This window comes from Mustela putorius, unplaced genomic scaffold (assembly GCF_011764305.1).
Source record: "Mustela putorius furo isolate JIRA1106 unplaced genomic scaffold, ASM1176430v1.1 tig00537227_pilon_pilon_pilon, whole genome shotgun sequence".
Lineage (NCBI taxonomy): Eukaryota > Metazoa > Chordata > Mammalia > Carnivora > Mustelidae > Mustela > Mustela putorius.
In genome coordinates this window covers 12,473,568-12,489,500 of record NW_025422368.1, presented here as the reverse complement: position 1 = coordinate 12,489,500, position 15,933 = coordinate 12,473,568, and the positions used below count along the sequence as shown (strand labels likewise).

The 15,933-nt window shown below is 36.4% G+C and overlaps 1 protein-coding gene across 9 annotated transcripts in view; it reads left to right on the top strand.

Annotated features, from left to right (window-relative positions):
• The window catches only part of PPHLN1 (periphilin 1), a 156,766-nt gene that overhangs the window by 96,158 nt on the left and 44,675 nt on the right, over window positions 1-15,933 (top strand). For all 9 annotated transcript variants that reach the window (XM_045073148.1, XM_004765554.3, XM_004765556.3 and 6 more), the window contains one exon: window positions 11,221-11,361. In XM_045073148.1, coding sequence (XP_044929083.1) covers window positions 11,221-11,361 — 141 coding nt within the window. The remainder of the gene's footprint in view (window positions 1-11,220; window positions 11,362-15,933) is intronic.

Here is a 15,933-nt window from a genome sequence, read left to right as displayed (position 1 = left end):
CCTGCCGAGCAGGGAGCCCAATACGGGGCTCGATCCCAACCAGGACCCTGGGATCATGACCTGAGCTGAAGGCAGAGGCTTAGAAGACAGACACTTAACAATTGGGGGTACCCCCCGAGGTGCCCCATGATTTTTTTCTTGTTTTCTATTTATTTCATTTACCTATGCTCTAATCTTTATTTCTTTCCTTCCGCTAGCTTTGGGTTTAGTTCTGTTTTTTCTAGTTACTTAAGTTGTAAGTTAGGTTATTGATTTGAGTTTGTTCTTGTTTTTTTAATATAAGTGTTTATAGCCATTAATTCCCTCTTAGCACTGGTTTGCTGCTTCTCCTAAGTTTTTATACATTGTGTTTTCACTTTCTTTGTCTCTAAGTATTTTCCTACTTTTCATGTGATTTCTTCTTTGGCTCATTGCTTATTTAAAATTGTGTTGTTCAATTTCCACAATTTTATGAATTTTCCAGTTTTACCCTTTAAATTTATTGACATTTTATATATGGCCTAACACTTAAGTCTGTTGAAATACTGTCTCATGCACTTGAGAATATATTCTGTTGTTGTTGGATAGCATGACCTTTGTCTGTTAGATCTACTTTGTGGATTGTCTTGTTTAAGTCCTCTGTTTCCTTACTTTTATCTGATTTTTCTTTCCATTATTGTGGCAAGGGTACTGAAATTTTTAACTGTTACTGTATAACTATTATTTCTCCTTTCAGTGAATCTGGCATTTTTTACTTCATATATTTTGATGCTGTGTCATTAGGTCAATAGATACTTGTAATTGTTAAATCTTCTTGCTGCGTTGAACCTTTTATTAATATATAATACCTTGTCTCTTATAACATTTTTTTTTTTTTTTTTTTAAAGATTTTATTTATTTATCAGAGAGAGAGGGGGAGAGAGTGAGCACAGGCAGGCAGAGAGGCAGGCAGAAGCAGAGGGAGAAGCAGGCTCCCTGCCGAGCAAGGAGCCCGATGTGGGACTCGATCCCAGGACGCTGGGATCATGACCTGAGCTGAAGGCAGCTGCTTAACCAACTGAGCCACCCAGGCGTCCCTCTTATAACATTTTTTGATTTAAAGTCTGTTTTGACTGATATTGGTATAGCCACACCTACTTTTTTTTAAGTTACTATTTGCATGGAATATCTTTTTCCATCCTTTTACTTTCAACATGTTTGTGTCTTTGAGTCTGAAGTAAGTCTCTTGTAGACAGTATATTGTTGGGTCATGTGTTTTTATCTGTTCTGCCAATCTTTGTCCTTTGATTGGAGGGTTTAATCCATTAAAACTTAATTAATTACTGAGAAGAAGGGCTTCTATCATTGAGCTATTGTTTTTTACATGCCATGTAATTGTCCCTCATCTTCTGCATTCTTATATTCTTTTGTTTAATTGATTTTGTGGGGGACGGGTAGTGAAATGTTAGATTCTTTCTTAATTTCTTTTTGTATATGTTCTGTGCGTATTATTTTTGTGGTTACCACAAGGATTACATTTATATCCTAAGGATATACACTAATTTGTATTTATATCAGTTTAAGTTCAATAATATACAAAAACTCTGCTCCTCTACAATTCCATCTTTACCCCTTTTAGTTTTTGATGTCACAAAATTATATCTTTTTATACATTTTGTGCCCCAAAACATAAACTAATAATTCTTTTAAATTCAGTAGTCTCTTGAGTTATCTAGAAAACAAAATTTGGAGTTATAGTAATATTAGCTTTTTCTTTTTCTTTTTCTTTTTCTTTTTTTTTTTTTTTAAGTGGGCTCTATACCCACCAGAGAGCCCAGTGCCGGGCTTGAACTTCATGACTCTGAGATCAAGACCTGAGCTGAGATCAAGAGGTGGAAGTTTAATGAGTGAGCCACCGAGGCATGCTGCATTACTGTTAGCCTTTACACTAATAGTGTTCTTTAAATTTATTAGTCTCTTAAATCCAGTGTAGAAAACAAAAGAAAAAAAAGTGCAGTTGCAGAGCATTGGTACAATAATACTAGTTTTTATAATTGCCTATGTAATTATTTTTATAGAGGTCTTTATTCTCCAGAAGTCTTTGAATTACTGTGGAGTATCCTTGTAGGATCCCCTTGAGCATTTATTGCAGGGCAGATTTAATAGCCATAACTTCCCTCAGGTTTTGTTAATCTTAGAATGTCTTAATTTTTCCCTCATTTCTGAAGGACAATTTTCCTAGATATAGAATTCTTGGTTGATAGTTTTTCTTTTATTACGGTTGACGTTTGAACTGTATAGGTCCACTTATATGTCGATATTTTTCAGTAAATGTGTTGGAAAAGTTTTTTGAGATTTGCAACAATTTAAAAAGACTCACAGACAAACTTTGTAGCATAGAAATACCCCCAAAATTATGAAAAGGTTAGATATTTTAAGAATGCAATGTATAATACATATAGCATACAAAATATATAGTGATTGTTTATCATTAAGGCATCTGATTAATATTAGGCTATTAAGATTTTGGAGAGTCAAAAGTTATACAGAGACTTGATTGTGTGGGTGGTTGCCCCCGCCCTTTACCGTATTGTTCAGAGTCAACCATACTTTGATTATGGATCTACTGTAATCTTGCCTCCAGAGTTTCTGATGAGAAATCTGCTAATCTTCATGAATTTCCCTTGTATATGATATTTGCTTTTCACTGCTTTCAGTATTCTCTTTTACTTTGTCTTTTGAAAATTTGATTGTAATGTATTTTCGTGTGAGCATCTTTGAGTTCATCTTACTTAGGTTTTGTTGAGCTTCTTAGATGTTGATATTCAAGTCTTCATCAAATTTGGAAAGTTTAAAACTATTATTTATTCAAACATTTTTTGCTGCTTTCTCTCTTTTAGATCTCCCACAATGCATATGTTGACCCACTTGCTGGTGTCCCAACAGATTCCTTAGGCTGTTCACTTTTCTTTAATCTTTTTTTTTCTCAGACTCTATAATTTTTGTGTTTCTGTCTTCAAATTCACTGATTCTTTCTTTTGTGTACTCAATTCTGCCTTTGGATCCCTTTAGCAAAATTTTCATTTCAGTTATTATACTTTTCAGCTTTGTAGTTTATTTTTTTATTTTATTTTTTTTTAAGATTTTATTTATTTATTTATTTGACAGAGAGACACAGTGAGAGAGGGAACACAAGCAGAGGGAGTGGGAGAGGGAGAAACAGGCTTCCTGCAGGGCAGGGAGCCCGATGTGGGGCTCGATCCCAAGACCCTGAGATCATGACCTGAGCCGAGGGCAGATGCTTAATGACTGAGCCACCCAGGTGCCCCGGCTTTGTAATTTATTTGTGGTTTCTTTTTAGGTTTTCTCTCTCTTCATTTGTATTTTATTTTGTTCACATATCATTTTCTTGGCTTTTTTTCACATCATTCTTTAATTCTTTGGGCAATTTGAGACAGTAGTTTTAAAGTTTGTTTTTTTTTTTTTTTTAAAGATTTTATTTATTTATTTGACAGAGATCACAAGTAGGCAGAGAGGCAGGCAGAGAGAGAGAGAGAGGAGGAAGCAGGCTCCCCGCGGAGCAGAGAGCCCGATGTGGGGCTCGATCCTAGGACCCTGGGATCATGACCTGAGCCGCAGGCAGAGGCTTTAACCCACTGAGCCACCCAGGCGCCCCTAAAGTTTTTTTTCTGACAGACCTACCATTAGGTATTTTTCAGAGACAGTTTATATTGGTTTATTTTTTTTCCTTCAAGGGGCCTTACTTTCCTGTTTCTTTTATGCCTTGTGATTTTTTTTGTTGAACACTGTGCATTTGAACTTAATAACTGGTAATTCTTTTTTTTTTTTTTTAATTTTATTTATTTATTTATTTTTTAAATTTTTTATTTTTGATAAACATATATTTTTATCCCCAGGGGTACAGGTCTGTGAATCACCAGGTTTACACATTTCACAGCACTCACCAAATCATATACCCTCCCCAATGTCCATAATCCCACCCCCTTCTCCCAAACCCCCTGCCCCCGGCAACCCTCAGTTTGTTTTGTGAGATTAAGAGTCACTTATGGTTTGTCTCCCTCCCAATCCCATCTTGTTTCATTTATTCTTCTTCTACCCACTTAAGCCTCCATGTTGTATCACCACTTCCTCATATCAGGGAGATCATATGATAGTTGTCTTTCTCTGCTTGACTTATTTCGCTAAGCATGATACGCTCTAGTTCCATCCACGTTGTTGCAAATGGCAAGATTTCATTTCTTTTGATGGCTGCATAGTATTCCATTGTGTATATATACCACATCTTATTGATCCATTCATCTGTTGATGGACATCTAGGTTCTTTCCATAGTTTGGCTATTGTGGACATTGCTGCTATAAACATTTGGGTGCATGTGCCCCTTTGGATCACTACATATGTATCTTTAGGGTAAATACCCAATAGTGCAATTGCTGGGTCATAGGGCAGTTCTATTTTCAACATTTTGAGGAACCTCCATGCTGTTTTCCAGAGTGGCTGCACCAGCTTGCATTCCCACCAACAGTGTAGGAGGGTTCCCCTTAATAACTGGTAATTCTGGAAACGAGATTTCTCCCTGCCCCCACCCCCAGCTTTTCTATTATTGTATGGTGTCTGTGTGCTGGCATAAATTGGGTGTAAATTGAAGGTCTTCTCAGGTCTTTTTTGAGTCTTGGAATGCAAGGTCACTTTTTAACTTTTCCCATATAAGCAGGTTTTTTTGTTTTGTTTTGTTTTTGTTTTTGTTTGTTTTTAAGGTTTTATTTATTTATTTGACAGACAGAGATCACAAGTAGGCAGAGAGGCAGAGAGAGAGAGAGGAGGAAGCAGGCTCCCTGCCAAGCAGAGAGCCCGACGTGGAGCTCGATCCCAGGAACCTGGGATCATGACCTGAGCCGAAGGCAGAGGCTTTAACCCACTGAGCCACCCAGGCGCCCCTGTTTTTGTTTTTTTAATGACCTAATATTAACATCTAGCTTTCAAAAAGGGAAAGAAGTGAAAAATAAAGGAAAAACGGTACCAGTCCCTTAATTCCCACCAGTCACTTCGGCTATAATGAGAGGGGTTTGCAGTAATAGTAAGAGATATAACAACAATGGCTATCCACCGTTTTCTGATCACAAGCAACAGTCAGTGATCAGAGCACAGACTCTGGATATTTGGAAAACGGGCTCCTTTTTGCCTAGCCTGGCTCCTGTAAGCTATGTGCAAGCTGCTTCAAGGAACATAGGTACCTTCCCACCAAGTGGCTGAGAATGGGGATGGGTAGTTGCTATTGTGCTGAGAGCTGAAGTAAACCTTCGTTTACCATCTGTGTTGTCTGTTGGAAGTTACAAGCCTTCAGAAAAGTCCAGAGTTCCAAAATAGTTGCATCAGTTCAAGTTTGCCAGTGCAGTTGTTATTTACACTGGGAGACAGATTTCTGATGCTTCCTATGGTGACATCTTCCCTGATTTCTAACCCTTTCTTTCTTAAGTGAGTCAGGTTTTCAGTTTAATTAGATCCCTTAAAACTTATAATTCAGATTCGTGAAAACCTCTCTCTCTCTCTGTCTGCCTCTCTGCCTACTTGTGATCTCTGTCAAATAAATAAAATCTTAAAACCATATTGTTGGATTTGGTGTGCTAGTATTTTGCTGAGGATTTTTTGCATCTATGTTCATGAGAGATACTGGCCTGTATTTCTCTCTCTCTCTCTCTTTTTTTTTTTTTTTTTTTGTGGTGTTTTTATCTGGTTTTGATATCAGGGTAATGCTGGCCTCCTAGAAATGAATTTGGAAATTTTCCTTTCTCTTGTGTGTTTTTGGAATAGTTTGAGAAGAGTAGGTATTAACTCTTCTTTTAAATGTTCAGTAGAATTCACCTGTAAAGTCACCCAGTCCCAGACTTCTGTTTTTTGGGGGTTTTTTGTTTATGGAGTCCATTTCTTTGCTGGTAAGTGGTCTGTTCAAATTTTTTCTTTTCCTGCTTTTTCAGTTTTGGTAGGTTCTATGATTCTAGGAATTTATCCATTTCTCCTAGGTTGTCTAATTTGTTGGCATACACTTTTTCATAATAATCTCTTGTAATTGTTTGTGTTTCTGTGTTGTTTGTTATTTCTCTTCTCTCATTTGTGACTTTTATGTATTTGAGCCCTTTTCTTGATAAATCTGGCGAGAGGTTTATCAATTTCAGTGATTTTTTTGTTTTCAGAAAAATAGCTGGTTTCATTGTTCTATTGCTTCTTTAGTTTCTGTATCGATTTTTTCTGCTAGAATATTACTTCTTTCTTTCTGCTGATTTTAGGTTTTGTTTGTTTTTCTTTTTCTAGCTTCTTTAGATATAAAGTTAAGTTGTTTATTTGAGATCTTTCTTGATTCGTGAGGTAGACCTGTATTGTTATATACTTCCCTCTTTGAACCCCTTTTCCTGAAGCTTTTGAACCATTGTGTTTTCATTTTCATTTGTTTCTGCGTACTTTTTAATTTATTTCCGGCTTGACCCAGTCATTGTTTAGTAGCATATTATTTAACCTCCATGTATTTTTGTTCTTTCCAGATTTTTTTCTTGTGGTTGACTTCTAGTTTTGTAACATTATAGTCCAAATAGACGCATGGTATGACTTTATTCTTTTGACTTTGTTGAGGCTTCTTTTGTGACCTTGTTTTGTATGTTCTCTGTTCTGGAATATGTTCCAAGTGCACATGAAAAGAATATGTATTCTGCTCTTTTAGGTTGAAATGTTCTAAATATATCTGTTCAATCCATGTCGTCCAGTGTGTCATTCAAAGCCATTGTTTCCTTGTTGATTTTCTCTTTAGATTATCTGTCTACTGATGTGGGTAGGCTATTAAAATCTTCTACTGTTATGGTATTATTATTGATCAGTTCCTTTATGCTCATTATTAACTATTTTATGTATTTGGGTGCTCCCATGTTGGGTGCATAAATATTTACGTGTTATATCTTCTTGTTGGATTGTCTCCTTTATAATTGTGTAGTATCATCATATCATCTTTAGTCTTTTATTACAGTCTTTGTTTTAAAGTCTATTTGGGCTGATATAAATACTGTTAATCTGGCTTTCTTTTGACATCCATTTGCCTGATAAATGTTTCTCCATTCCTTTATACTTTCCATCTATGAGTATATTTAGGTCTAAAGTGAGTCTCTTGTAAGCATCATATAAATGAGTCATATAAATGAGTCTTCTTATCCATTCTGTCACCCTGTGTCTGTTGATTTACATTCCATTTACACTCAAAGTAATCACTGATAGATATGTATTTATTGCCATTTTATTACCTGTTTTGTGTTTGTTTCTGAAGATTTTCTCTGAGCCTTTTCTTTCTCTCTCATAGTTTTGATGGTTTTCTTTAATGATATATGTGAATTTTTTTCTCTTTATACTTTGCATTATTTATTAGTGCTTTTTGTTGGAATCATTAGGTTTGAATATAACATCTTCTGCATATAGCAGTCTGTATTAAGCCAATGGCTGTTTAAGTTTGAACCCATTCTTTATTCCTCCTCATGTGTTGTCATATTTTACATTCTTTTACTTTGTGTTTCTTGATTGATATTTTAACAAAAATACTCATTTTTAGTGCTTTTCCATTTCCTTCCTTCATACTTTCACTTTTGGTCTTCCTTTCCACTTACAGAGTTCCCTTTAAAATTTCATTCAGGGCTGGTTTAGTAGTCATGAACTCCTTTAGTTTTCGTTTGTCTGGGAAATTCTTTATCTCTCCCTCTTTTCTGAATGATAGTCTTGCTGGATAGAGTATTCTTGGCTCTGGATTTGTCTTGTTCAGCACATTGTGTATAGCGTGCCACTTTTTTCTAGCTTGGAAAGTTTCTGCTGAAAAATCCCCTGGTAGCCTTATGGGGTTTCCCTTGTATGTAACTGTCTTGTGTTGTCTTGCTGCTTTTAAAAATTTTTTCTTTATTGGTACATTTTGCCACTTTTGTTATAACATGTCTTGGTGTGGATCTGCTTTTGCTGATTTTATTGGGCTTTGTCTGTGCCTCTTGGATCTAAATATGTTTCCTTCTACACATTAGGGGAAGTTTCCAGCTGTTAGCTTTCAAATAAATTTTCTGCCCCCTTTTCTCTCTCTCTCTCTCTCTCCTTCTTCTGGGACTCCTATATTGTGAATGTTTTTATGTTTGGTGGAGTCACTGAGTTCCCTAAGTCTCTTTTTTGCATAATTCTTCTTTCCCTCTTTTGTTCATCTGCTTACTTTCCATTATTCTATCTTCTACCTCATTAATTCATTCCTCTGCCTCTTCCAGCCTGCTATCATTTTATCCATCATATCTTGCTTATTGCACTCTTCATCTCTGATTTTTTCTTTTTTCATCTCTATGTTAAGGGTCTTGCTGATGTCTTCCACTCTCTTCTCAAGACCAGTGAGTATCCTTATGATCATTGTTTTAAATAGTCCATCAGGCATGTTACTTCTGCCTGTTTTGCTTAGATCTCTGGCTGTGACTTTGTCCTGTTCTTTTATTTGGGACAGATTTCTCTGTCTTCTCATTTTGTCTGAGTCTCTGTGTCTGTTGCTGTGTTTTTGGAAAGTCACCTGTGTATTCTGTTCTTGAGGGTAATGGCCTTCTGAAGAAGAGGTCTTGTAGTGACCTGCTGTGTCATGTCCCCTGTTCCCTAGGGCCTGGCACTTCCATGAATCTCTCCAGTGTGTGCTGTGTGTGCTCCATTGTTTTTTCTTGGCCTCTTATCCTTCAGGCCAGTCCTCTGGAGAGACTGTCTTTGTCTGTTGGGCGGTGTTTTGCCCTTGGCCTGAATGTGGTATGTTTTAACCTGATGTGTTCTGGTGTGCTTGTGAAATGAGACCTGTCACCACTGTAGCCAGAGATGAGGCTGTGCAAAACTCCTGGGTGTGGAGACAGGATGTAGGCAAGGGTTTGGGCCAGTCTAATGGCAAGGGTGCCTACCATGCTGGAACTGAGGCCAGGGTGACTAGGAAGGGCAGTTCTACCAGAGTGTGTGTCTGTTGGAGGAAGGGGGGTTGGGCCTTGGTGTAAACAAGTTAAATAGGGAGTGTTGGCACTGCACTGGTTCCCACAGGTGCCTCTGTGCTTATGCTGAGGGGCTGGAGAAGGAAATGGTGACTGCTCGTTCCTTTGTTCCAGGAGGGTTCTCTCCATGAACACTGCCTCTCTGGGACACACTCCCAAGATGAAGGAATAACCTCCTCACTCTGTGCCCCAGGCACTCTTCAGATCACTGTTTTTAGTCTGTGTGTATGAGGGCAGTTTGTCCCACCTTCTCTCCAAGACCAGCCCCCGCGCCTGGGGGCTTTCCCTTAGCCAAGCCCACTGACCTTTAGAATTCCAGGTTTTAGGAGCCACTGGTTGCAAGAACTCAGTGGAATTCATCCCCTCTTGCTTCCAAGCCAGTTGCTATGGGGGATTCATTTTCTCCAGCCACACTCTTGTGTGTTAGTCTGTCTCTCACCCTTCTCCACTATTGCAGTAGTCACCATCCGTTTTTTCTCTCTCAAGCCATATCTCTGCACTTCCTACTTTCTTCAGGATGGCCTCTTTTCTACCTTTAGTTGTAAAATTCTGCCAGTCTTCATGTTGATTTCTAGAGTATTTAGGAAGATAGTTACTTACTTGAATTTGTGGGTTGAGACAAGCCTAGGGTCCTCCTACTATGCTGTCACCTTCCTATCTCTATCACACAATAAATTTTTAAAAATCTTTATTCAAATTCCAGTTAGTTAACATACAGTGTAATATTAGCTTCAGGTGTACAAAATAGTTATTCAGTACTTCCATGCATCAGCCGGTCCTCACCACAACAAATGTCCTCTTTAATCTCCATCACCTGTTTAACACATCCCTCCACTCACCTCCCCTCTGGTAACCACCAGTTCTCTATAGTTAAGAATCTTTTTCTTATTTTTTCTTTTTTTTTGTTTTTCTTTGCTCGTTTGTTTTGTTTTTTAAATTCCATATATGAATGAAATCATATGGCATTTGTTTTTTTCTGACTGACTTACATCACTTAGAATAATATATTCCAGCTCCATTCACGTCACTGTGTGTGGCAATACTTCATTTTTTTTTGATGGCTGAGTAATATTCCTGTGTGTGTGTGTGTGTGTGTGTGTACACACCACATCTTTCTTATCCCTTAGTTGATGGGCACTTGGGCTGTTTCCATAATTTGGCTATCATAGATAATGCTGCTGTAAATGTCACACAGTAAATTTTTTAAAACGATTTTATTTATTTGAGAGAGAGAGACAGCACGAGTTGGGGGAGTGGCAGGGGTGGAGGGAGAAGTGGACTCCCCATCGAGCATGGAGCCTGACACAGGGCCCCATCCCAGGATCCTTTTTTTTTTTTTTTTAAGATTTTTCTTTCTTTATTTGACAGAGATCACAAGTAGTCAGAGAAGCAGGCAGAGAGAGAGGAGGAAGCAGGCTCCCTGCTGAGCAGAGAGCGCGATGCAGGACTCGATCCCAGGACCCTGAGATCATGACCTGAGCCAAAGGCAGAGGCTTTAACCCACTGAGCCACCCAGGCGCCCCCCCCATCCCAGGATCCTGAAGTCAGATGCATAACCAACTGAGCCACCCAGGAACCCCCACAGTAAATTTTTGAATAAACAAATGAGTATAGTTAAATAATTGTTTTCCCTCACTTTTTAAAAGTTTTTATCTTTTCTACAAAAGTGTTATTGGAAAGTATAGTAGTCAGCTATGAGCTTTTTTGTGGGATTATGTATTTAATGAATTATTGCTATGAAATAGAAGTGATTATTATTGCTTTGGGGATTTTTCTTTTCGGTGATTTCAATAAATTTTTATGCTGTAGGAGCAAGGTATTTTTAACTTCCTAAAGTAGAGCCCATTTCCATGTGCTTTTTTAATATGCTTATTATGTGTGCCGATCTCTTCCAATTAGGCTTTTTCTCTTCAGTGTTTCTGAAATAGATTGCTTAAGGAATAGTTATAGAACAGAACCTTCTAGCTGTATCTTAATATAATGTGAAATATAATTTTTGGAATGAAGTAAGCTTAGATGCTTTGTCTTACCTAAAATTTTAAAAGTAGCTGTCATTTCCTCTTTGGACCTCCTCACATATGCTCATTATGCATGGCGAAGTTGAAAGTGTTTTCTTAAAACCGGTTGAATTTAGCACTTTCTCTTGATATGTTGTACCAATTAGTGCCTCTACGCATTCATCTTCAGTGCTATATGTAATTAAAGATTTCTAATTTTTTTTTGAAGGCAGGATCCACAGCACCATTGTTTATTGACCAGCCAGAGGAGCCCGAGTCAAATGCAACAGATGGCATAGAATTATTTGAAGACAGTCAGCTAACCAGTCGCTCTAAAGCAATAGCATCAAAAACCAAAGAGATTGAACAGGTGAGAATTTAATCTTCTTTAAGTACATCATCTTTTGTTCCTATCACTTTGCACATGGTAGTTAAAGTATTTATTGAATGCGTGTATTTCATTTTGTTTTTCATGCATGATTCTGAAATTAGAATGTAAAAAACTGAAAATTGTTTGATTCAATTTCACAGTAATATTGATCAGTTTGGTCCCCTATTCCTGTTTACTTTTTTATTTTTTCAATAAAAAACAAACTCTATTTAGAGAATATCAATATGCTTGCTAGTATGAAGCAATTTTAAACTATTAAAATCAATAAGAATGGGCTGAAAGAAATTTTAAATATACCAAAATATTAGCAGATGATATTTTAGAATATTGGGATTACAGATATTTATATTTTTCATTTTACTTTTATGCATTTTTCAAATATTGAAGAAAAAGTGAAGGATAAGTGCATAGATTTAATGATGTCATTCTGAAAAGTTAGAATCTTGTTTTTAATTAAATGGTTTGCTTAAAGAATATTTATAGGTCAGAACTGTCTAGCTATATTTTACTGCAGTGTGAAATATATTTTTTCAATGAAATAAGCTTAGAGGCTTTGTCTTACCTATTGAGATTTAAAACCATTTTCTTTTAAATTGTCACATGGACTCATTATGCTTAGCAAAATTTAAAAATGTTTTAATGTGTAAATATTATCTGCCTCATAGTATATTATCACTTTAGAGGATTAAATGAAGTCAATAAAATTTGTCAGGGTTTTATAACATGTAACATGCAGTACAAATGTGTTTTTTCCCCCAGTATAGTTAACATACAGTGTAATATTAGTTTCAGATATACAGTATAGTGATTCAGCAATTCTGTACGTTACTCATTGTGTACAGGTGTTTTTGATGGTTACTCTCCAGTGCTTTGAGTAGATGTCCTATTGTTATATAGTCTTCTAAAACCTATTGGAAATTAAGAATAAAGTTAAGTCTTTTCTCAGGGTGCTTTCCAATTTCACATCAGCTAAAACCTATTTTCTGTAGTTGGATAGGAGATCATCTTAATTAAATCCTTATTGTGATTGTACAATTCATATTGATGCCACTCCAGTGGCAAAGGATAAGAATCTGGTTAGGAGATTTGTTATGTAAGCCAGTAGAATTTCAGACTGGTGGTGGTGAGCAGTGTCAGATGCCTGGAAGAACAGAAGGAAAGTGAAGAGTGAGAAAATCCTGTTTAATTTGTGATATGAAGGTGATTGGTGCCTTACAAATTACCAGTTAATTGACAGCATAAATAAAAGGTTTGCTCCTTCAGTGTATCTTCAACATCCATATGAATATCATTATCCTATGTAGAAATACTTCCCTTTTGTCCTTTTACTCTGACTTACTTTTCTTGGTGGTACTTTTTCTTTTTTTTTTAACCACTTGACATATGTTTTTATTTGCTTGTTTGTCCCCCCTCATCATAATGGAAGCTTCATGAGAGCAGTGACTATGTTTTATTACTTTATCTCCATTATCTTATATAGTGATTGGCACGTAGTAGACTCAAATGAAGTATTTTCTATAGATGTTGAGTGGAGTCATAAACTTGTAAGTGACCTCTGAATAGCCTCTGAGTCACTGTCAGTTAGAGACTGCATCTTAACCTGACCACCTAACATGGTGCCTAAGCCCAGCACTTTGTAGTAAGTGCTAGGGAAATGTTTATTGAATGAATGATTTAATATTTGCTTTTCTACCTAAACAGCAGTTCTTTAAAGGAGAGGCTCTTTTAAGAATATAACTGGTATCGCCTCTTGGCCTTTTGGCTAAGACCATGTGAAGAATATAACCGGTAGAAAATTTGAAATAGCAATGTATGGTAATTTTGTTCTCGTTTATTAATATTTCTGTCTCTTCTTGTTATTATTCATAGTTGATTTATTTGATCTTAAAAAGATCTGCCAGTCAGATGTGTACAGCCTAGCAGGATACACATAAAATTATTTAGTATGGAATTAATTTTTTGTAGTACTCTATAGACATCCATACATGTTTGACCTATAAGTATGCCTAGATTTGTTTTCATTTTTCCATTGTTCAAAAACACGTGAAAAATCTGACACTAAAGAATATTGAGATTATTATAGCAAAGACAAATGACCTAAAGAAGGAAAAATAAATCTAAAAGGAAATTTCTGTATTCTGATATGACTAAAGAAGTAAAGACAATTCTTAGAAGTGTTATAAAATAGATAAGTTAATAATGTTAACTAATCTTAATTGTTAAAAATAAATTATCGTACTAAATAATGTTACCATATTCTCTTTTTAAAAGAGCACTTTAGGGGTGCCTGGGTGGCTTAGTGAGTTAAAGCCTTTGCCTTTGGCTCAGGTCATAATCCCTGGGTCCTGAGATCAAGCCCTGCATTGGGCTCTCTGCTCAGCAGGGAGCCTGCTTCCCCTCTTCTCTCTCTGCCTCTCAGCCTACTTGTGATCTCTCTCTCTCTGTCAAATAAATAAATAAAATCTTGAAAAACAAAATTTTAAAAAAAGAGCACTTTGGTTTTCATATATTGACAAGAAAATCAAATTGAAAATCCCCAAGATGTTAGAAAGCTAGTAAATAATCACATATAATGATTTTATAAATTTGTGTCTAAAAGTTACAGTGACTTTTGAAAATGAAAAGTTAATAAGGGGATTTTCTCTGTTTTTAACTTTTGCATATTTTATTTTTAGAAATTAAATGCCAAATGGATAGGAATAATGTAAAGGCTTGAGAAAGCCGGATGGTAGTTACACAGCTGTCCAGTAATTATTCTTTATATTTTTCCACATGCTTGAAATACTCCATGATTAAAAAAAAAAAAAAAAGAATAATAACCTAAGAAAGCCCATGTAGATGAGGACAACAATTCAAGCTTAGAATAATATGGAAATGTAAATATTGGGGCGCCTGGGTGGTTCAGTGGGTTAAGCCGCTGCCTTCGGCTCAGGTCATGATCTCAGGGTCCTGGGATCGAGTCCCGCATCAGGCTCTCTGGTTGGCAGGGAGCCTGCTTCCTTCCCTTCCTCTCTCTCTGCCTGCTTGTGATCTCTCGCTGTCAAATAAATAAATAAAATCTTTAAAAAAAAAAATGTAAATATTGGTGTAATGCCCAAGCTGCTTTTTCTATCAACTGCAGTATGTTCAGATATCTTATAATAGAACATATAATTTTTTTAGGGTTTCTATATTCTTAAGCCCTTGAATCATAAGGAGATCATTAACTTGTAGCAGTATTGCAATGTAAAATAAATTTAATCTCTCTAGGCCAAAATTTGGTTTAATTCATTAAAATTAACCCACAAAGTGGCTATTTGATGTTTAAGGGCATACATATGGAGGTAGTTTGTATCTGAATCACTTCAGTGAGAGGGCAAATTCATGTTTTTTGCCACATTATTACCATCTCATCCCTGTGCATATAAGAATTTTGATAGGGTTGGAAATGTAGATGCTTTTTGAAAAAGCTCCCCATGTTATAGTCAAATATGGCAGAAAACCGCAGTCTAAATTCCTTGAGCCAGAAGACATCAGGTTGAGTCTCTTTGTGTTGCTAGAGATCATTTGAATCATCCTGCTCAATTGTACATAAATATCCTTTAGTGGAGATGACCTATTCTATTGCCACAGCACATTTAGCCTCCTTATATTTTAGATCCTATGGTATATCTTTTACCTTCATTTCCCCGGAGTTACCCACTTTGGGCCACTTTTACTTTCACTTACCAGAATATTTTTCAAGGTTCTTAGCTTAGAGCGGGAGATTTCAGAATTTCTCCCGTCATTATAAGTAATACCTACATAGCCATCCTGTAAAAGTATAGGTGATTCATAATCTGTCTCAAGTGTTCATCATTAACTCCTTGATTGTAATATCTCACAAGTCCTCACATACCTCTATTACTAAATTATCTGATTTGAAAGCGAATCTCACTACTTGCTATTTTGTCAGTGAGGAATCTTTGAATAAACTGTCACTTTGAACAAACCACACAAATTGACATCTGTATTACTACCTTACCCTTCTTCTCTTTATTTCACCTCTGGGGATAAGGTAATATTTACTTTGACCATTTGGAACCCTTTTCATATTTAACCTCATGCTTTGTTAAAATTGTGCTTAAACGTAGCCTGTCACTGAGAGCTTCTGTTTTTTGGACATCTGGCATCTAATGATATTTTAAAATCTCTTGTAATTCCCCAAGGGCAAGATCTAGATTAGAGTTTTCTATCCATCTGCTTTCTTCAGATGGCATTAAATAATCTGAGTAGATCTGGGATGGAGTAGATGTATATAATATGCATGTTTAGGCTCTGCCTAGTACATTGTACACTGTGAACGTCAAGGTGGCTAAAATGCCCCCACAGACATAAGTAGAAAAGAAGCAGTTACCTAATGAAACAGACTGAAGATGATAAGTAACTGCTGTTTGTTAGGATCTTTTGCTATGCAAACTAATAGTCTTGAAAAAAGAAATTCCATCTCTTCCCCCTCAAAGCACAGTACTTACATTGTGTTCTCTCTCTACCTTCGTTATGCACCTGTGGGGCTTTTTAAATGTAGAGCTT